The sequence below is a fragment of the Leptosomus discolor genome, unplaced genomic scaffold (genome assembly GCF_034619465.1).
Source record: "Leptosomus discolor isolate bLepDis1 unplaced genomic scaffold, bLepDis1.hap2 HAP2_SCAFFOLD_124, whole genome shotgun sequence".
In the NCBI taxonomy this organism is placed as follows: Eukaryota; Metazoa; Chordata; class Aves; order Leptosomiformes; family Leptosomidae; genus Leptosomus; species Leptosomus discolor.
In genome coordinates, this window is record NW_028237881.1 from 192347 (window position 1) to 212324 (window position 19978).

A 19978-nucleotide genomic window follows, 5' to 3' on the forward strand; every position below is an offset into this window, starting at 1 on the left:
TGGGCGTCCTGGGGGGGGGGGGGGGCGCGTGGGGCCCATCTGACCCTGCCTCCCGCAGCCTCCTGCGCCGCCTGGTCACCCTCATCTCGCAGCAGGCCGTGCTGGGCGCCTCCAGCGAGGCGTTCCGCAAGCAGGCCGAGGGCGCCAGCCAGGCCGCCCGCCGCTACATGGAGGACAACGACGCCCTCCGGAAGGTACCCCGGGGGGGGTAGGGGTGGGCCGGGGGGCCACAAGCCCTGACGTGCCCCCCCCCCCCCGCAGCAGCTGCAGGAGGCGGGGGGCGAAGCGTCACCTTCGCACGACGAGAATGAGACCCTCAAGGCCAAGGTGGAGAAGCTGAAGGAGGAGCTGGCGGCCAGCAAGCGCAGTACGGGGAGGGGGGCGGGCAGCTGGAGGGCTTGGGGTGCTGCAGGGTTTTGGGGTGACCCTGACGCCTCCCCCCAGCTCTGGAGAAGGCCGAGAACGAGGTGCAGGCGATGCGGCGCCAGGCCGAGGGGCTGACGCGGGAGTACGACCGGCTGCTGGACCAGCACGCCCCGCCTGCAGGTATGGGGGGGCAGGGGTGCAACCCCCCCCAACCCCCTCAAACACACACACCCACCCCTCGCCCCCCCCAGGCCGCCCACGACGGGCCCCGTGACAAGAAGGAGGAGTGACAGACCAGGCCACGCCCAGCGGACCAGGCCACGCCCCCCCACCCCCAGGGTCGGGGAGGGTGGGGGCAGGACTGGGGCAAGGTGGTTCCAGGGACCCCACAGACCACATTTGGGATCCCCTGCTCTGTGGCAGCACTCGGGGGGGGGGGGCGGGCGGGGGCCTGAGCCCCCCCTTTGCCCCTTCCAGGGGGTCCCTGGGTGCACAATGGGGGTCCTTGCCCCCCCCCGCCCCGCCCCCCCCAGCTTTTTTGCTTCAATAAACACTGGGATCAGGCCAGGGTCGCCTCCATCCCCACCCCCTCGGGACCCCCCCGACACCTCCTTTGTGCCCCCCCTGCCCTGCCCCCAGCCCCGACCGGGGTCCAGAGACCACCACAGCTCCACCGCTTTTATTGGCACGTGCGCGGGGGGGGGGGGGGGCAGGGGAGGGGCTATGGGCACCCCATTTGCTATGGGGTGGGGTGCAGGGCCCGAGCCTGGCCCCGCAGCGCTTCAAACTCCCTCTGCACGAAATCCGTCAGCGCCTTCCGCAGCTCCACCTGGGGGCAGGGGGGGGGCCCCACAGAGCCGTGGGGCTGGGCCCATAGCACCGGGGGGGAGGGGGGGGGGGGGGGGGTTGTCACAGGGAGCAGCCCCGTGGGGCAGCCCCCCAAGCACTCACCGTCGATGTCCCCTCAGCCCGGAGCCGCTCCAGGAGGGGCCGGACGCTGAACGGTCGCCCCACAACCACCGTGATCCTCTGGGGGACAGGGTCAGTGCCCCACGGCTCGGCCCCACAGCTCAGCCCCGTAGAGCCGCCCTGCCCCCCGCTAACGCCCCCCCAGCCCGGCCCCACGGCACTGCCCAAGCCTGCCCTGCCCCCGCCCCCTCCCCCCCCGCAGCCCCCCCCAACCGCAAACCGGGGGGGTCCCTCTGTGTCCCCCGTCCCATCTCACTCACCTGCCCACGCGGGGCACGTACGGGGGGGCATTGGGTAGGACGTCGTTCATGCCTGGCGCGGGGGAGGGGGTCACAGCAGCCACCTGCGTGGGCGAGCAGTGGGGCAGGCCCCACGGCGGGGACCCCCCCAGTGCCCTCCTGACACCCCCCACCCCCCCCCAGCCGCACCTGCCCACATCCTCCATCCCACCCTCCCCCGAGGCCCACCCCCCACCCCCCCCCCAGCTCTTCCTGTCCCCCCCGCTCCCCCCTGCCCCGCTCACCCCCGTGCCACAGGGGCAGGACCACCGGGTCGAGGCGGCACTCGGCGAGGAGGCGCCCGATGCCTGCGGGGGGAGGGGGGGCAAGGTGGTCATTTTGGGGGGAGGGCAGGGGAGCCGTTGGGGGGGGGGAGGGGGGGAGGATCAAGCGCGGCTGGCCTGGGGGGTCGAGGGGGGGGCGCTCACCCCACTTGAAGCGTTACGAACTCCTGCCCCATGTTCACTTTGCCTGTGGGGACACGGGGCTGTGGGGGGGGGGCGCAGCGCAGGAGACCCCCCAAAGGGCCCCCCCCTGCTGCCCCCCATCAAGAAAACGAGCCAATCCCAAGACTCCCAGTGCTCCCAGTTCTCCCCTGGCCCCCACTGGAGATCCCAGCGATCTTGGTCTTCCCAGTTCTCTTCACTGGAAGTCCTAGCAACCTAGATTTAAACACCTCCTCCCGGCACCAGTACTCCCAGTCTGCCTACAGCAGAGGAGCTCCCAGTTCCCCCCAGTGCTTCAGTACCCTCAGGGAAGACATGCACCCAGTCGCCCTGGTTGAGCTTCTCCAGGATGAAGTCCATCCCTCGCTGGTACACGCCGTCCCCTGTGAACACCAGTTCAGGGCGCTGGGATACCCCCAGTACAAACTGGGACGGCCCAGCACAACCCCCTTCCTCCCCCAAAACAAACTGGAATCTCTCCAGTACGACCTATGAGCACCCCAGTGCAGGCTGGCAGCGCCCAGACCAGGCTGGATGGGGCCCAACAGCTCCTGGTACCCCCCCCAGTACAGAAGAGGAGCCCCCAGTCCCTCCCAGTCACCCCACGCTCACCCCGGCACACGGGGACGCAGCGGCCCAGGCTGAAGAAGCGCGAGTGCAGCTCCCGGGTGAAGCAGATGTCAGCGGCCGTGGGGGTCCTGGGAGGGGGCGGTGAGGGGGTGAGCAGGCAGCGGTCTCCCTGGGACACCCCCCCTCCAGGACCCCCCCCCTCACCACCGCATCTTGTGCAAGCTCCAGACGTGCCGCAGCTTCAGGGAACCTGAGAGGAGAAAAGGAGGGGGGCGTCACGGGGTGCCCCCAGACCCACCGGGGACACCAGGCAGAACCCCAGAGGCCCCCTGGCTCCCCCCAGAAACCCCTGGGGACACCCCGTCACGCTCCCCCAGCACCCTTGGGATCCCTTGCTGCCCCCCACCCCCAAGCACCCCTGGGATCCCCTCAGGACCCGCCAGCAACCCCCCCCAGCACCCTTGGGAACCCCTGGGGACGCCCCAGCCCCTCCCAGCACCCTCGGGATCTCCTGAGGACCCTCCAGCTCCGCCCCTCCCCCCGGCCCCCCGCAGCCAGGCGCACCCCACCCCAGAGATGGGGGTCGTCCATGCAGGACTGGTGGTTGGAAGGGTGAGGAGGGGGGTGCGGGGCCCCCGGCGCTCCACCAGATCGTGCAGCACCTCCGCGTTGTGCACCCGCAGCCGGTTCAGGTACCCTGGGGGACACACACCACACACCCACCCGGGGGGGACGCGGGGGCCTGGGGGCGCGGCGGGGATCCCAAGGGCGCGTCCGCCGCCGCGCCCCCAGGCCCCGCGCCCCCCCCCCTCCGCCCGCCAGCCGCCTCCGCGCCCCCCGGGGCACTCACGGGTCCAGACGCAGCTGTAGGTGCCCACCAGGCCGGTGACGAGGCGGCTGGCGAGGGCCCAGGGCAGCGGCGGCGGCCCCCGCGGGGAACGGCCACCTCACGGCCAGCGGGCATGCTGCCATGGCGGGGGCCCGGGACGGCGCCTGGGGGCGACACGGGACGGTCACGGAAGGGCCGGGGCCGGCGGCGGAGACCCCCGGCGCCCCCCGGCCCACACACCCCCAGCCGCCCCTGCCGTAAAGCGCGCCGGCCGCTCCGTGGCAAAGCGAGCCGGCCCCCGGGGGCTGCCGTCAAGCGCGGCGCGAAGGTCGCAAACGCGGCGGGCGGGAGGACCAGGGGCAGGCGAGAGGCGCCGGGCAGAGCGGCCGGTAACCCGGGAAGGCGCGAGGGGCACCATAGAGGAGCGACGCGCCCCGCCCCCTCCGCGGACGCTGCCCAGTCCCCGCGCGGGCCGCGCCCCCGACGCGGCGGGGCCCCGCCCACCGCGCGCCGTCGCCAGGGCGACGCCCGGCGCCATTTTGGCGTGAGGTAGGCGGTGGCCGCCATTTCCGAGGGGCGGGGAGCGCCGCCGGCCCCGGCCCTCCGGCGGCTCCGCCCGCCCCCCCCGGGCCCAGCCCTGCGGGAGACAGAGGTGGAGCGGGACGGGCAGGTACCGCCGCCCGGTTCCCGGAGAGACACCCCCCCCCGGGCCCGCCCCGCCCTCCGCGGCTGACAGCAGAGGCCCCGGCCCGGCCTCACCCCGCCCCGCTCTCCCGCAGGGCCCCCCTGGGGCGGCCGCCGCCGCCGCCATGGCCGCCGTCTGGCAGCAGGTGCTCGCCGTGGATGCCAGGTGAGCCCCGGGGGCCGCGGCGGGGGGACCCTTGGTCTTGCTTGGGGGGGGGGGCACGATCCGCGTCCCTGGGGCGTGCCGGGGAGAACACCCTGATGCCCGGGTCCCTTTGGGGGGGTGGGATTCTGGTGCCAAGATCCCTTTGGGGGGGGGGGGTGTCCTGATGCCTGGGACCCTTTTAGGGGGGTTCCTGACACGTGGGTGCCTTGGGGGGGGGGGGGGGGGGCCTGACGCCTGGGTCCCTTTGGGGGGGGTCCTGATGCCCGGGTCCCTTGGGGGGGGGTGTCCTGATGCCTGGGACCCTTTTTAGGGGGGTTCCTGACACCTGGGTGCCTTTGGGGGGGGGGTGTCCCTTGAGGGGGGGGTCCTGATGCCCGGGTCCCTTGCGGGGGGGTCCTGACGCCTGGGTCCCTTTGATGGGGTACCTGAGCCCCTGACACATGTGTTCGCCTACCCCCCCACACATGCTCCAAGGTGCCACCTGCCCCCCCCCCGCCCTCGCCCCCCAGCACGAACCTCTCTGCCCCCCAGGTACGCCGCGTACCGCACGCCCCGCTGGCCCCAGTTCCGCACCCAGTACGTGCGGCGCCGCAGCCAGCTGCTGCGGGAGCAGGCGCAGGGGGGGGGCGCTGGAGGGGGGCACCCGCCGCTGGTACTTGCGGGTCCGCGCCCGCCTGCTGGCCCAGCGCTACGGGGCCCTCTCGGAGCAGAGCAGCTGCCGCCACAGCAGCAGCGCCCTCCGCGCCAGCCGCACCACCCTCGACCGCATGGAGGTACAGACAAGGGAGATGGGAAACCCCCCCCAGGGGCCCATGGGGTCATGGCACTCCTCCAGAGAGCTACAGCACCCGGTTTGGGGGGGGGCTGTGGGGTCTTTGGAGGGGGCTGGGGGCAGGGAGGGGTCTCAGCACCCATCCCTAAGGGCTGCAGCACCCGTTTCAGGCAGCCCTAGCACCCGGTTGGGGGGGGGGGGCGCTGTGGGAGTCTCTGCACCCATTGTGGGAGTGGGGTAGACTGTGGGGTTGCAGCATCTGGTTTTGGGGGTTGTGGGGCACAGTCCCTCTGGGATTATCGCCCCCAGACACACAGCTGTGTCCTTCCCCCCAGGACTTTGAGGAGGACCCACGGATGGCCCGGGGACACCGGCGCTCCCTCAGCCGTGGCTCCACCCCGGGGTCCCCCGTGGAGCCCCCGACGAGCGGTGAGAGCACACCTAGGGTCAGTGGGTGCTGGGAGGGGGGGGCGGGCGGTCAGGGTGCTGATGCCCGGACATCGGGGTCCGCAGCGCCCCTGGTGTGGTGCCGACACCGCTGGCAGAGGCGAGCCGCGCCATGGCCGGCGACACGACGCTGAGCGAGAACTACGCCTTCGCCGGCGTCTACCACGTCTTCGACCAGCACACCGACAGCGCCGGTAACAGGGGGGTGCTGGGAGGGGTAGGGGGTTACCCCTGGGGGGGCCTGTGGTGCCTCGCCCTGGCACTGACGGGCTCCCCCACCCCCTGCGGCCTGGCAGTGCCAAAGGTGCAGTTCGCCCACGACGACCGGCACCTGCTCGCCTGCTGCTCGCTGGACGGCACCATCTCGGTGTGCCGGCTGGCGCCGGGGCCGCCGGCGGTGCTGCGGGTGCTGCGGGGCCACGGGGGTGGCGTCGCCGACTTCGCCTGGTCCCTCTCCAACGACGTCCTGGTCTCGGCCTCGCTGGACGGCACCCTGCGCCTCTGGCCCCCGCCGACGGGCGCTGCATCCGCCGCGTGCCCGACCCCGATGGCGCCGCCCTGCTCTGCTGCGCCTTCCAGCCCTCAACAACAACCTCACCGTGGTCAGTGACGGCCCCCCGGGACCCCCCCAGCCCCCCCAGGTCCCCTCAGCGTATCCTGGGGTCACCCCCACCTTCTCCTGGTCACTCGGCTGCCTCGCTGTAGCTGACGCTAACCTTAACCGTGCCCCCCCCCCCCCCCCCCCGGCCATCCTGCACCCCTGGGACCCCCCCTTTTCCACGTATCCCTCGAGCACAGCAACCCCCCGTGACCATCTCGAGGCACGCGGAGGGGGTGCAGAGAGGCACATCCCCGTCCCGGGGAGGGGGTGTTCTACACCCCACACACCCCCCCCCCACTGTGTCCCCCCCAGGTGGGCAGCGCCCGGCACATGGTGCGGGTGGTGAACATCTCGACGGGGAAGGCGGCGCGGGGGGGCGCGGGGCGGCTGCCCGGGCGGGTGCTGGCGCTTTGCTTTGACGCCCCCGGCCGCGTCCTCTGGGCCGGCGACGACCGCGGCTCCGTCTCCTCCTTCCTCTGCGACCCCGGCACTGGTACGGGGACACACACACCCTAAGGGTGCTGGGGGGCCGTGGGGCAGCGCAGGGCACTGACACCGCCCCCCCCCCCCAATCGCCCCCCCCCCCGCAGGGCGGCTGACCAAGGCCTCGCGCGTGGTGGTGCAGGCCGGCGGATCCATCACCTCGCTCTCGGCCCGGGCCTGGGCCAGCCGCGAAGCCCCCGACCCCTCGCTGCTGGTCAACGCCTGCCCTGACCGCCTGCTGCGCCTGCTGCTCTTCCGGTGCGGGGGGGGCTCGGGGGGGGGGGGGGGGCTCTGGGGTGGGGGGGTGGCCGCAGCAGGGGGGCTCACCCACTCTGTCCCCCCCCACAGGGTGGTGGAGGAGGAGGGTTCGGGGGCGCCGGGGCTGCGGCTGCGGCGCAGCTTCCCCACGCGGCACCGGGAGCAGCCGCTGCGCAGCTGCTTCTGCCCGCTCATGTCCTTCCGCCAGGGCGCCTGCGTGGGTACGTGGGGGGCACTGGGGGGGGGGGGGGGGGGGGGGCGTGCCCTGAGAAATGGGGATTGACCCTGCCGTGGGAGGTGGGGGGGAGGCACACACACACACCCCCCCCCCCCCAGCACCCTCACGCCCCTGTCCCCGCAGTGACGGGCAGCGAGGACGCCTGCGTGCACTTCTTCGACGTGGGGCGGGCAGCGCGGGCCACCGTCAACACGCTGCAGGGCCACGGCGGGGCCGTGCTGGCCGTCGCCTTCAACTGCGACGAGAGCCTGCTGGCCTCCAGCGACGCCGCCGGCACTGTCATCGTCTGGCGCCGCCAGCACGCCTGAAGGACCCCCCCCACTCGCGCGTGTGTCTCCCCCCCGCCCCGTGTCCCCCCAGCACAGCACAGACCCCCACTGCGGTTAACAAGCATGTTTGCCCCTGGCTCAGAAGAGGTACTTGCGGCAAGCGGCAGCCCCGCACTTGCACTCGATGCGGCCCCGGGCACGGGGGGAGCCCCCCAGGCCCGCCCCCGCCAGCCCAAAGTTGGAGTCCATGCGGTTGCTCTCGGCGTCCACTGGGTCCACTGTGGGGGGAGAAACCGGGGGGGCGGGGTGGTGGCGAGGGGGTGCTGGCATGCCCCCCTTCCCTGCAGCGCTGCGGCACCATGGTCGTGCCCTGTGCCAGCGGGCTGGGCTGCACCGTGACCCCCCCCCACCGCAGCGGGGCTGTGCTGTGGGGCAGGGGGAGGGGCTGTGGGGCAGGGGGAGGGGCTGGGCGGTACCATGCATGTTGTAGTCAAAGGTGAGCTCCTCGCCGGCGCGGATGGGGCGGGTGGCGAAGAGGGCGATGCGCGGCAGCCGCTCGTCCAGGTTCTCGATGAACACGTTGTAGACCTGCAGGTTGGGGTCGCACTGCCGCAGGGGGGTGTGTCCCGTGGGTGGGCGTGGCCTCGGGGACGTGGCCCGGCAAGCCCCAGCCCTACCCGCAGCAACAGCAGAAAGCCCCGCCCCCTGCATTGGGGTGGGGTGTGTGCCCCTAGTGGAGGGGGGCCACAGCAAGCCCCGCCCCCACTGTGCTTGAGGCAGTGGGCGGTGCTCCAGCAGGCCCCGCCCTTGGGCAGTGAAGCCCCACCCACAGTTGAGCCATGTTTCTCCGGAGGGCCATATTGCAGTAAGCCCCGCCTCCAGGTGAAACCCCACCCCCGGGCAGGTGAAGCTCCGCCCCCATACCGTTATTGAGGAAGCCATGTTGGTGTGTCCCCCCATGGACGGTGCTCCAGCAGGCCCCACCCCCACCCCGTCGCAGCCCCGCCCACTTACGCTGTGGTTGACAAAGTGGGAGATGTTGCCGTAGTGGGCGGCGTCCACGGTGTAAACGTCCTCCACGTAGTCCAGGTCGAAGAGGTACGTGGCTCCCTGCCGGTCATACACCTGCCCCCGGCGCTCCGCCTCCTCCGACGTGATGATCTAGAGGACGGGGCTGCCATGTCACTCCCTGCCATGCCCCTCCCTGCCACACCCTGCCCCGCCCCAGCAGGGGCTCTCACCTCCCCCACGTACTCCATGACGAAGCTGTTCTTGCGGATGCGCTGGAGGGTGCGGACGCCCCAGCCGCGGCCGTCAGCGGTGCGGAAGATGCAGAGGTCGTAGCAGATGCCGCGCTGCACCACGCGGTTGGGGCAGTCGGCACCGCAGCGGCACCGCGAGTTGCACTCGTAGATGGGCAGCCCCGCCCGCACCCGCACCTGCCCCGCCTCGTTGTAGGCGAACTTGTGGCGGGAGGCGCCGGGGCAGCAGCACCCGCCCGCCGCCTCCGCCAGGCAGTCGTGGCACTCACAGCCCACCGCCACCGGCATCAGGCTGACTCCGGCGCCCACCTTGTACTCGTTGATGTAGACGAAGTCCCGGGGGGGCCCGTGCAGGTCCACCTCATTCTCCACGGCGATGCGGCCCCGGTGGCTGCGGGTGCTGTTGAGCAGCCGCTCCCAGTGCCGCAGTGCCCGCCGCTGCTCCGCTTTCTGCAGCAGGTAGGAGGCGGCGCGAGGGGGAAGCCCCCGCGGGCCGGGGCGCACCGGCCCCCCCGGGGCACGGGCCAGGTCCTGGTGGAGCTGCTTGAGCAGCCCCTGGCACCGCAGGTTCTTGCGGGGCTCCCAGGTGTTGGCCGTCTCGGGGTACCCCCGCCACTTCACCAGGTAGAACTCCTCGTCCTGGGGTGGGGGGTGGCACGGGGGTCAGGGGAGGCCAGGGCTGTTTAGGGAGCACCTGGGGGGGGGGTCTCCCGGGGCCGGGGGGGGACGCGACACCCTGTGGGGTGTGAGGGGAAGCGCAGGCACCGGGGACACAGGAGGGGTACCTCGGGGTGACGGGGGACCCTGGCGGGGCTCAGGAGGCGGGGGGGGGGGCCGGGGGTCCCCCCAGCAGGCCGCGCCGCCTCCCTCGCTCCCTCCTTCTCTCCCTCACTCACCCGGACGCGCTTGTAGTCGCAGAGGTACTCGACCTCGAAGTCGCCCAGGTTGCGGCGGGTGACGCCGAGCGCCCGGCACCGGAGCCGCTCCAGCCGGCAAAGGTCCTGCAGCTGCGACCACGACGACTTGCAGCAGACGGAGCAGCCTTGGGGGGGGGGGCCGTTACCGGCGGCGGGGGGACGGCGGTAGAGCCCACCGCGACAGCTCAGGCCCCTCCCAGAGCCGAGGGCTCCCCCCGACACCGAGCGCCCCCCCTCATCCGCCCCGGCCCGGCCCGGGCACGACCCCCCCTCGCCCGCCCCCGCTCCGCTCGCGCCGCCGCCAACGGTCGCCGCGCGCCCCCTCAGAAAAAGAGCGGGAAGCGGCGCGGGCCGCCCGACGCCCCCGCCGCGGCGCCTCCCGGCGCCCCTCGCGCCCCGGCCCGCGCGCACCTTTTAAATTTTCCGCCATTTTCCGCCGCCGCTTCTTTTTTTTTTTTTTCCCCTTCTTTTTCCTCTTTTTTTTTTTCCACTTCCGCCCAGCGGGCAGCGCGCGGGGCGGGGCGGAGCCTCCCCTCCCGCCCGTCTCCCATTGGCGGCGGCGCCTCATTTGCATGTTTCCCGGCGGCCCCCGCGCGCGCGCGGGCCGTTTTGCCCCGAAAAAGGGCCGTTTCGGACCCGTTTTTCCCCGCGGCTCCGCCGGACCCAACACCCCCTCGGAGGGCGGGACTCTCCCGCCTCCGCGGCCCCGCCCCTCAGCCTCCCGGGCTCGTTATCGTCGCGGGCGGTAATTAATGAACAGCGCGTGCGACGCCTTTCTCACGGCCTTTATTGGGGGCGGGGGAGGAACATGGCGCCGGGGGGGGACTCAGTCGTCCCACTCGTCCTCCTCCTCCTCCTCCTCGCCGTCCTCGCCCTCGTCTGGGGAAAAGGGAGGGGAGTGTCAGGGGGCGCGGGGGGGTCCCGGGGGGGGGGCAGGGGGGCGGGGTCGCTCACCGGAAGAGTGGATGACTCTGCTGCGCTTCTGCATGACGTCCATCAGGGCCCCCACCAGCCCCCCCGCCACGGGGCCGCCGCCGCCGCCCTCGGGGACCTCGGGGGTCTGGGGGGGGGGGGGGAGGGGCCCGGGGGGGGGTGGTGTCAGGGCTGCCCCGCGGCGGGGACCCCGTCCCACCGACCCCCCCCCCAGGCCGCGGAGGGATCCTGGGAGACGGCCCCGCCCCGCCCCACAGAGGATAACGGGACACCCTCCCTGGGGGATCCCCGCTGCCCCGCCCACTCCCAAGGCCAGGCCCCGCCCCCAGGCATCACGTGACCCCGCTGACCTTGTTCAGGGTCACGCCCTGGCGGATCTGGTCCAGAAGCGCCCCCCGGGCCGGGGGGGGTGGGGCGGGGGGGCCGCTGCCGGGGAGGGGAGGAGGAGGGGGCGGGGGCGGGGGGGGAGGAGGCGGGGCCGCGACGACCCCTCCCGGGGGGGCGGGGGCCGCGCGACGGGGGCGGGGCGACAGGGCGGGAGAGCGGGCTGCTGCGGGGGGGGGGCGGGGGGCCCCCTGGCGGGGGGGGCAGCGGCCCCGAGCGGCTCCGGGGGGGCCCGGGGGGGGGCGGGGGGGGGCCCTCCCGGCCCGGCGGGGGAGGAGGTCCTGGGGCGGGGGGAAGAGAGAGAAAGAGAGAGAGAGATGTCAATCAAGAGAGACGTCAATCAGTGCCTTAACAAGCCCTCGAGGGTGCGATGGGGGTCCATGATAGGGGTCCCTGGGCCCTTCGGGGGGCACAGACCCAGCAGCGTGCGGGGGCTGTATGGAGGGGAGGGGGCAGGGCCGATATGTATGGACCCCATAGGGGCAGCCCCACAGCCGTCGAGCTCCAGGGTGGTCCCGGGGGGGGGGGGGGGGGGTGGGCTCACCGTTCATCTCCTCCCGCACGGCCGGGAGCCCCCCCTGGCCCTGGATGAAGTCGTGGATGAGGCGAGAGGTCTCGGCGTCGGCCAACTGCGCCGCCGTGATGCCGGCCTGAGCGAAGAGCGCCCGCAGCGCCGGGTCCAGCGCCGCCACCTGCACGGCACGCCACGCCGTCACCCCACGCCAGCACCCCACACCATGGGGGGCAGGGGGTCATCAGGGGTGGGCGCGCAGGAACCACCTACATCGAAGCCGCTGTTGGGGTTCCAGCCGATGTGACCAACGTGCCTGGGTGGGAGCGTGCGGTGAGGGGCTGCCCCACAGCTGCCTGCCCCACAGATCGACCCACACGTGCTCCCTGGCACATGGTGGGGTCCCCTCCACCCCACGCATTCCCCCCCACCCCCAGACCCACTTGAAGCCGGAGGGGGCTCCGATGTCGGACTTCGAGATCTTCTTGCGGCCCTTCTTCTGCTCCCCAGCTGTGGGGCTCGCCGTGGGGCTGGCCGTGGGGCTGGGCAGGCCGCGGTAGCGCGATGCCGTGATGTCAGGGTTGGCGATGGGCACGGCTGGCAGCGAGGGGGCTACGACGGGGCAACACCCGGCTGAGGGACAGCCCACGGGGCAGCGGCACCGGCGTGGGGCAGGAATCCTGCCGTGGGGCAGCTGCTCACCGCTTCCATCGGCTGGGGGCGCACGGGGCAGACTCCCGCGGCGCTCTGTGGGGGGACGGGGGGTGTTGGTGCCACACCCCACGGCATCCCCCCCATCTCTGCTCATCCACCCCGCCCCATGTTGAGCTCCCCTGAAATCCCCTGGGGCAGGGGGGGGGACTTACCATCGCTGGGGGGTGGCGGGGGCGGGAGCTGCCGCTTCTCTGGGGGGGGCGGAGAGGGGAGGGGGGTCAGCGGGGGCCCAGCGGGGGTCGGGGGGACCAGGAGGGTCCAGGGGGGCCGCGCTCTCACCCGCCCGCTGCTGGCGGCGCCGCAGCCGCTCCTGCACCAGCTCGGCGAAGGCGGCCGCCTCCCCCTCGTCCGCGAAGTTCAGCCCCGCCGGGCCCTCCTGCGCAGCCAATCAGGGGCCAGCCCCGGGGGACCCGCCCGCGGGCAATGAGCCCCGCCCATGTGCCCTCGGCCCCACCCACTGTCTCCTTCCACATTCCATCAGCCCCACCCCCCAGGCCCCACCCCATACCATTGGCCCTGCCCACCCCATTAGTCCCTCCCATGTGCCCTCAGCCCCACCCCTTGCCCCCCCCCACAGGCCCCACCCCGTTAGCCCCTCCCATGTGCCCTCAGCCCCACCCCAACACCCTTAGCCCCCCCCCCCGCCCTGGTGCTCCCAGCCCCAAAGCCCCGCCCACAGACCCCCCACCAGCCCCGCCCCCCATGCAGCACACCCAGAGCTGCCCCTCCCCACTACCCGCCCCCCTTGGCCCCTCCCCTCAGCCCCGCCCCTCCCCTCGGCCCCGCCCACTCACGTGGGAGGTGAAGGTGTGGAAGAAGGGGGTGGGGGCGGCGTAGCCCATCCCCCCGTGCAGCTCCTGCTCCCAGCACAGGCTGCCGGCCTGCACCACAGCGTGGGCACGTGGGACCCCCCCCAGGAACCCCCCCCCCTCCCCCCGGCCCTGAGAGCCCTCTGGGACCCCCAGGGACGCCCTGACCCCAGGACCCCAAGAGACCCCAGGGAGCCCTGACACTGAGAGACCCAACCCCAGGACCCGCATGGACCCCTGACCCTGAGAGCCCCCCCCCCCTCAACCCCAAGACCCCCAGAGGACACCCCCACCCTGACCCCAGGACCCTCAGGGACCCCCGACCCCGAGAGACCCCGACCCCAGGACCCCCAGGGACCGCTGACCCCGAGAGACACCCCCCCCCACCCCAGTACCCCCAGGGACCCCCAACCTCAAGAGACCCCCGACCCCAAGAGACCCCGACCCCAGGACCCCCAGGGACCGCTGACCCCGAGAGACCCCCCCCGACCCCAGCACCCCCAGGGACCCCCAGCCTCAAGAGACCCCCGACCCCAAGAGACCCCGACCCCGAGACCCCCCCCGACCCCAGGACCCCCAGGGCCCCCCACGCCCCCCACTCACGGCCAGCCCGTAGAGGCGCAGGAAGTAGGAGCGGCGCGGCCCGTCCCGCACCAGGCAGGCGACCCCGCAGCCCCGCCGGGCCCAGCGACCCCCCGGCTCCGCCACCACCAGCTGCGCCACCGCCGTGGCCAGCGTCTGCGGGGACCCCGCGGGCTCGGACCCCCGAGATGCCTCGCGACCCCCGCATTCCCCTTCTGGGATCCCGAGGGCCCCCGGACCCTCTAGGGGGACCCCCAGCCCTGCCCCAACCCCTCCAGCCCCCCAAGTGCCCTCACCCTCAGCCCCCCCCCTCCCCCCCCCCCCACCTTGGCCTCCATGGAACCCTCAGGTTCCCCTGACCCCTCCAATCCCCCTAAGTGTCCCCCAATCTCCCCCCCAGCCCCCACGGGACCCCCGTGCTCCCCTTCTGGGACCCTGAGGGCCCCCCAAACCCCCCCGCCGGACCCTGCAGTGGGACCCCCAGCCCGGCCCCGACCCCTCCAGCCCCCCAAGTGCCCCCCAATCCCCCCCAGCCCCTCACCACACATTTCGGCCCAGGAGCTCGAAGAGCCGCAGGTTTTCCTCCTGCTCCAGCAGCCCCGAGGGGACGTTCTCGGCCACCGGGGCCCCCCCCACGACTCCCCCGGCTCATCCCCGAATGCCTGGGTGCCCCCCCAAATGCCTGCGTCCCCCCCCCGAACGCCCGGGTCCCTCGCTGAGGCCTCTTCCTCCCGGAAGCACCCAGGGCCCCGAGGTGGCAGGGACGTCACCTCCGGGCTGGCAGGGGGAACTGGGGTAACTGGAGGGACTGGGAAGGATGAAGGGGACCTGGGAGAGAGCGGGAGCAGCCTCTCTGCAAACACAGGCAGTAATAGGGATGAAACTGAGGATATTGGGAAGAAATGGGAGACACTGAGGGGGACTGGGAGAGATGAAGGGGGAACTGGAAGGGATGAGGGGGAAACTTGAGGGACTGGGAGGGATGAGGGGGGAACTGGAGGGACTGGGACCAACCTCGGCCAGGGCAGGCAGAGAAGGGACTAAGGCTGGGGATACTGGGAGGAGCCTGGGAGCACTGGGAGGAGCCCAGTGCTGGCCCCTCGCACCCGGGCAGCTGCTTCCCACATCACCACAGAGACCACAGCCCCTTCCCACTCCATACCAGGAGCCCCCCAGTTCATACTTGTAGCCCACAGCCCCTTCCTAGTACAGACCGGGAACTGTAATCCCTTCCCAGTCCACACTGACAGCCCCCAGCCCCTTCCCAGTCCATACTGGGAGCCCCTATCCCTTTCCAATACAGACTGGGATATCCCTTACCCTTCCCCAGTGTACTCCAGGAGACCCCCCCAGGTCATAGCGGGAGGCCCCTTTCCCTTCCCAGTACAAACCAGACCCCCACATCCCTGCCCAGAACACGCTGGCAGCCCCCCACCCCCCACCCCCCCAGTCCATACTGGGAGCCCCCAAACAACAGTCGTGGGCGTCAGGTTTATTTGTGTCTCCGGCGCCTCACAGACCCCCAACACCCGGGTCCCCCCTCCGGGGGGGGGCAATAAATAAGGAGGGGGGTGAGAAGGCACCCAGGGCGGGGCAGGAACAACCAGGTTGCAGTGGTCCATACTGGGAGAACCCACGTGTGCCTTAAAATCCCAGTCGGGGCACCCTACCAGTCCATACTGGGAGAACTCAAGGCCACGCGAGTGAAGAGATCCTAGGTCAGATGATGTACTGGTCCATGCTGGAAGGACACAAGGCCACACGGGTGAAGAGATCCCGGGCGAGATGCTGTACTGGTCCATACTGGGAAGACTCAAGGCCACGTGAGTGAAGAAAGCCAGGGCGAGACACTGTACTGGTCCATACTGGGAGGACACAAGGCCATGTGGGTGAAGAGCTCCCAGTTGTGCTGCCGCACTGGTCCGTGCTGGGACGGCTGATAACCGTGTCAACGTGGTGATCCCAGTTGGGATGCTGTACTGGTCTGCCCTGCTCCGACCCAAGGCGATGCAGATGTGGGGCTCCCAGTTGGGCCCCCAGACCCTTCCTGGTCCATGCTGGTCTGGCCCAAGGCAGCGCAGATCCACGAGTTCCCAGCTGGGATACTGTAGTAGTCCGTACTGGTCTATACTGGGATGCCCCAAGGTGATGTAGAAGCCAGAGAGGAGGCACCAGGCTGTACTGGTCCATACTGGGCTGTCTCCAGTCCTGCCGTGTGGCTCTACGGGCTTCCAGGGGGTCTATGTACGTCCCCAGGGGGGGTCTGTGGGGCCCCATCTGGAGCCCACGGGGCTCTAAGGGGTCCCCGAAGGGGGTCGATGGGGTCCCCGTGCGGCCCACGGGCCATTTAGGGGGTCCCAGTGTGGCTCCGCGGGTTCCCGAAGGGACCTGAGGGTCCCCAGGGGGCGTCTGTGGGGTCCCCGCGCTGCCCTGGGGGTCCCCACGTCGGCCTCGGAGCCCCCCGTGGTGGCCCTGGGGGTCCCCAGCGATGACCTACGGGTCCCCCGACGCATCCCTGGGGTCCCCACGTCGGCCTCGGAGCCCCCGCAGCCATCCGGGGGTTCCCCGCGCCGCCCCCTAGCCCGAGGCGGGCCCCCCCGGGGGCGCCCCCCCCCAGCCCTCCAGGTAGCGGGCGAAGAGCCCCTTGGCGCGGCGCAGGACGCGGGGCAGGTGGTGCCGCCGCACCAGGCGGTCGAAGTGCATCGCCACCTCGTTGTAGTCGCCCGCCCGCGCCATCACGGCCTCGCGCTGCTCCAGCAGCATCGCCAGGCAGAGGAAGAGGAGGAAGGGGTTCCCCTGGCCCAGCTCCTCCGGCGGCGGCAGCGGCGCCCCGTCGTCCTCCACCCCCACCTCCTCCTCCTCCTCCTCCGAGGACGAGGAGGAGGAGGAGGAGGACGAGGAGGAGCACGAGGCCTCCCAGGCCCAACCGCCCCCCCAGGGGTCCTCGGCAGCCGCCCGCTCACCCACCTCGCCGGGGTCTCGGCTCAGCTCTTCACCGCGCTCGCGGGGGGCCCCCACGTCTCCCCCCCCGGCCCTCTCGGCAACGCCGCGGTCGTCGTCCGCCGCTTCCCGGGCGTTCGGGTGCTCCCGGCCCTTCGGGGAGACGTCGGGGCCTCGGCGACTCTTCCCGGGGTCGGCACCGGCATCGCCGCGGACCCCCTGGCCGACGTTCGGCTCTTCGCCGAGTGCCTGGCGAGCGCCAGCACCTTCACCCGCTGCCTCGGCCGCTCGGCCGGGGGCTCGGGTGACCTCCCGAGGGGCGTCGTGAGCTTCTCCGGCCTCCGCGGGGCCACGGGGGTCTCGGCCGCCGTCACCGCCGACGTGGAGATCCTCTCGGGTGCCCTCGGGGGTCTCGGTGCCGCCGCAGACATCCTGGGAGGTCTCCGCCTCCTCCTGGGCGGTGGCAGCGGCGGGACCGGGCCGGGCGTCCCCCAACCCCTCAGGCTTCTCTCCGTCGCCGCCCTGGGCGTCACCGGAGCTCTCGGGACCCTCCTGGACGGCCCCGGGGCCCTCCCGGATGTCGCCGCCGCTCTGGGGCTCCTCCCGGCCGCTGGCGGGAGCCCCCGGCGCCTCCGCGGCGGTTTCGGGGGCGTCCCGGGCGCCGCCGGCACCGGCGGGTCCCTCCGGGGCCGCGTCCTCCTTCCGCCGCCGGCGCCGCGGGGGCCGGGGCCGCAGCCCCCGCCGCTCGCGCAGCCCCCGCCGGGCGCGCCGGGGCCCGAGCGGGGCGCCCAGGAGGGGGACGCCGGCCGCGGGGGGCGGCGGGGCGGGGGGCAGCGAGCTCCAGGTGATCTCCAGCACCCGCAGGGCGTCCTCGAAGGCGAACTCGCGCTTGAGCTCGAGCAGGAGCCAGCGGTAGCAGAAGAGCAGGTCATGGGCGCCGCGGGCGGCCAGGAAGGCCCAGAACGGGGGGTCGGCGCGGCGCAGGAGGCGCCGGAGGTGGGCGAAGGCGCGGGCCAGGCCGCGGCCGCCGGGGCGGAAGCGGGGCGCGAGGCGGCGCATGAGGGCGCAGAAGCAGAGGAAGGCCTGGGCCTCGTCGTCCAGCACGGCCAGCAGCGGGGCCGCCACGTCCGACATGCCCTGGCAGTAGGAGAGGCGCGGGTGGCCCAGGGCGAAGGTGGTCAGCAGCGCCTGCAGGGCCGCCAGGTGGGGGTGCCCCTCCTCGGGACCCCCGAAGTAGGGGTGGCCCCGGTCGGTGCGCACCACGTCCTTGCGCACGGCCGCCGCCACCAGCGCCAGCTCGGCTGGGGCTGCCCGGGCGGCCAGCGCCGCCTTCAGCGCCGCGTACTCGCCGGCCTTGCGCCGCAGGTGGGCCAGGCGCTCCTGCCCCGACAGCCCCGCCGGGAACACGTTCAGCAGGTACCGCCACACCACCTGCGGGGGGGGGGACACGGGGGGGTCAGGGATCCCCGGGGCGGCCCCACGGGGGGAGGGGGGCGGCGGGGGGACCCCCCACCTTGCGCAGGCCGGGCTCGACGCCGCCGTGGTAGACGTGGAGGCGCAGGTCGTGGGGGCGCAGGAGCCGCCCGCCGGGGCCCAGGTAGGTGCGGAGATCGGCGTCGCTCAGGGGGGCGCAGGGCGGGGGCGGCGGCGGCGGCGGGGTGGGGGGCGAAGGTGGGGACCCCTCGGGCCACGCCAGGGCTGCCTGAGCCCGGGCCAGCGTCCGGCCCACCTGCGGGGAAACGGGGCGGCGGCGGCGCTGGTGGAGGGGCTGGGGGCGCGGGGAGCTACGGCAAGGGGGACTGGGGGTGGTGGGAGGGCAACTGGGGGCACTGGGAGGAGCCTCGAGGGCAACCAGGACCGCAAAAAAGGTGCTGCAATGAACCAAGAGCACCAGGAAGCGCTGACGAGAGAGGACTGGGAGCACTGGGAGCACTGGGGGAGAACTGAGAACATTAGGAAGCCAACAGAGAGCAATGAGGTCTGTAGAAAAGCGGAGATGAGGCAGGAGCACGGGGAAGCACTGGCAGGGGACTAGGACGGGCAGGGGAGCACCAGACGGGGCAGGGGACCCCCGGACCCCCCCCAGGGCAGCACCCACCTGTGCCAGCAGGGCCTGGGTGAAGGGCAGGGCCGCGGCCAGGAGCGAGCGGCGCTCGGGGAGAGGCTCCACCGCCGCCACCTCCCGGGGGCTGATGATGTCCCAGTCCTCCAGCAGCGGGCCTGCGGCACCGGGGCGCCTGGGTCCCTGCACCGGGCACCGGGGAACCCTTCCCGCCACCCCCCCGGGTCCCCCCCGCCGCCCCCTGGGTCCCTTCCCACCGCCCCCCGCCCAGGGCTCTGCCCCCTCCCGGGTCCCCCCTACCACCCCCCCGGGACTCTGGCCTCCTGAGTGCCCGCCCCCCCCCGGGGGACGCCGCAGCTCCCCCCTCTAAAACACCAGGCTCCCCCGGGTCCCGTCCCCTCCCGGCCCCCCCGGCCCCCGCTCACTCTCGGCCGGGGGCCGCACGTCGAGGCGCAGGCGCAGGGTGGGCCGGGCGCGGGCGAAGGCGGCCGCCAGGTCCCCGTCGCTCAGCAGCGGCACGAAGGTCTCCTGGCCCTGGGGGTCGCGGGCGGCGAAGCTGACGGTGAAGCTTTTCTTCCTGGGAGGACATGGGGGGCGCTCAGCGGCCGAGACCCGCCCCCAGGGCCGGGGGGCAAGTGGGGGGATGGGGTGGGGGTCCGGGCTCACCCCTGCAGGTCGAAGGCACGGGCCAGGATGTGCTGCAGCACGTCCAGCGACGTGATCTGGGGGTCGACGGCGAAGGAGCGGGACTCGGGGGGCAGCAGCCCCTCGCTCTTCTGCAGGAGGCGTCAGGCAGGGCGGGGGGACGGGACGGAGCCCCACAGCCCGGGAGCCCCCCAGCCCCGGAGCCCCCCAGGCCCCCCCTCCCGGCTACCCAAGATGGCGGCCGCGTCCCGTCACCCTGGCAACGGCGCCCCAGAGCGCGCCTCCCCCCCCTTCCCCTTGAGCCCCTCATTGGCCACCGCCCCCCCCGCGTCCCGCTCGCCCCGTTGGCCACGCCCCCACCGCGAGAGAGCCCCGCCCCCTCCGCCCCGCTCCTCACCTTGACGCGCACGCGCACCACCTCGCATTCCTCCTCCAGCGGGACCCCGCCCTCCGGGCAGGCCCCGCCCCCCTCAGACGCCATTGCGGGGGGTGGGGGTCCTCCGTGCAGGAGCCGAACGGACACCGAGGGGGCTGGGGGGGGGGGCTGGGGTCGTGCCGCCGCCGCCGCCCCCCCCCTACCGGGAAAACGGGGGGGGAATGTGTTACGTCACCGTCCTGACGCCACGCCGCTCCCCCCTCAGTGGAAAGCGCCGGAGGGATCCGGAGCGGCGCCGCGACCGTCCCAGTCCTGCGGCCGCGGCGACGGCAACAACATCCGGGTCACCGCTCGGAAGTGACGTCAACGGGCAGGTCCGCGAGGACGGGCGGGCCAGACCAGACGGCGCCGCCGCGATGTCACCCCGCCGCGATGTCACCGCGCCCCCGGTCCCCCTGACGCAGCCA

General features: G+C 73.2%; 6 protein-coding genes across 6 annotated transcripts in view; 2 read left to right on the forward strand and 4 right to left on the reverse strand.

The window, feature by feature from the left end:
• The window catches only part of LOC147412514 (B-cell receptor-associated protein 31-like), a 34756-nt gene extending 33995 nt beyond the window's left edge, over window positions 1–761 (forward strand). Inside the window, 5 exon segments of the mRNA XM_086481306.1 lie at window positions 59–194; window positions 262–367; window positions 445–536; window positions 538–546; window positions 618–761. Of these exon segments, the coding sequence (XP_086337432.1) occupies window positions 59–194; window positions 262–367; window positions 445–536; window positions 538–546; window positions 618–656 (382 nt within the window). The 3' untranslated portion in view covers window positions 657–761.
• Window positions 762–1097: 336 nt separating this feature from the next.
• TAFAZZIN (tafazzin, phospholipid-lysophospholipid transacylase) lies at window positions 1098–3996 on the reverse strand. The gene is given in 14 exon segments (XM_086481307.1): window positions 1098–1195; window positions 1318–1395; window positions 1592–1647; window positions 1859–1921; window positions 2042–2054; window positions 2056–2084; window positions 2362–2442; window positions 2672–2757; window positions 2834–2879; window positions 3199–3240; window positions 3243–3326; window positions 3480–3555; window positions 3557–3622; window positions 3715–3996. Coding segments are annotated over 14 exon segments (1092 nt in total). The 3' UTR covers window positions 1098–1105.
• Window positions 3997–4267: 271 nt separating this feature from the next.
• Window positions 4268–7415, forward strand: WDR13 (WD repeat domain 13). The gene is given in 13 exon segments (XM_086481317.1): window positions 4268–4308; window positions 4840–4927; window positions 4929–5081; window positions 5416–5485; window positions 5488–5509; window positions 5594–5721; window positions 5824–6030; window positions 6033–6107; window positions 6110–6129; window positions 6441–6621; window positions 6719–6869; window positions 6960–7090; window positions 7231–7415. Coding segments are annotated over 13 exon segments (1452 nt in total).
• Window positions 7416–7514: 99 nt separating this feature from the next.
• SUV39H1 (SUV39H1 histone lysine methyltransferase) lies at window positions 7515–9985 on the reverse strand. Its single transcript, XM_086481318.1, has 6 exons — window positions 9967–9985; window positions 9535–9680; window positions 8618–9277; window positions 8391–8537; window positions 7853–7982; window positions 7515–7654 (listed from the first exon to the last, which is right to left on the reverse strand). The coding sequence occupies exons 1-6, from the start codon at window positions 9983–9985 to the stop codon at window positions 7515–7517; spliced, it is 1242 nt and encodes a 413-aa protein (XP_086337444.1).
• A 396-nt stretch (window positions 9986–10381) lies between these two features.
• WAS (WASP actin nucleation promoting factor) lies at window positions 10382–14846 on the reverse strand. The gene is made up of 14 exons (XM_086481308.1): window positions 14809–14846; window positions 14259–14341; window positions 14035–14135; window positions 13510–13644; window positions 12892–12978; window positions 12377–12473; window positions 12250–12288; window positions 11827–11995; window positions 11657–11699; window positions 11417–11564; window positions 11061–11153; window positions 10914–10978; window positions 10510–10615; window positions 10382–10434 (listed from the first exon to the last, which is right to left on the reverse strand). Exons 1-14 carry the CDS (start codon window positions 14844–14846, stop codon window positions 10382–10384), a joined length of 1257 nt encoding a protein of 418 aa, XP_086337434.1.
• A 1219-nt stretch (window positions 14847–16065) lies between these two features.
• Window positions 16066–19616, reverse strand: TBC1D25 (TBC1 domain family member 25). The gene is made up of 6 exons (XM_086481309.1): window positions 19521–19616; window positions 19157–19266; window positions 18916–19067; window positions 18527–18648; window positions 17942–18157; window positions 16066–17859 (listed from the first exon to the last, which is right to left on the reverse strand). The coding sequence occupies exons 1-6, from the start codon at window positions 19614–19616 to the stop codon at window positions 16066–16068; spliced, it is 2490 nt and encodes an 829-aa protein (XP_086337435.1).
• Window positions 19617–19978: the final 362 nt, after the last annotated feature.

Coding starts and splice junctions, on each gene's coding strand:
- SUV39H1 (XM_086481318.1), bottom strand. Junction 8,538..8,617: donor TCATGGAGTACGTGGGGGAG/GTGAGAGCCCCT, acceptor CCCGTCCTCTAG/ATCATCACGTCGGAGGAGGC. Junction 7,655..7,852: donor CTTTGACTACAACATGCATG/GTACCGCCCAGC, acceptor CTCCCCCCACAG/TGGACCCAGTGGACGCCGAG.
- WAS (XM_086481308.1), bottom strand. CDS start 14,846: ATGACCTGGGGGGGTCTCCTGGAGTACACTGGGGAAGG. Junction 14,342..14,808: donor CTGGAGTACACTGGGGAAGG/GTAAGGGATATC, acceptor CTGTGTTTGCAG/AGAGGCTGCTCCCGCTCTCT. Junction 12,474..12,891: donor TCCACACCTTCACCTCCCAC/GTGAGTGGGCGG, acceptor TTGGCTGCGCAG/GAGGGCCCGGCGGGGCTGAA.
- TBC1D25 (XM_086481309.1), bottom strand. CDS start 19,616: ATGGCGTCTGAGGGGGGCGGGGCCTGCCCGGAGGGCGGGGTCCCGCTG. Junction 19,068..19,156: donor CGTGCCTTCGACCTGCAGGG/GTGAGCCCGGAC, acceptor ATGTCCTCCCAG/GAAGAAAAGCTTCACCGTCA. Junction 18,649..18,915: donor CGTGCGGCCCCCGGCCGAGA/GTGAGCGGGGGC, acceptor CCGGTGCCGCAG/GCCCGCTGCTGGAGGACTGG.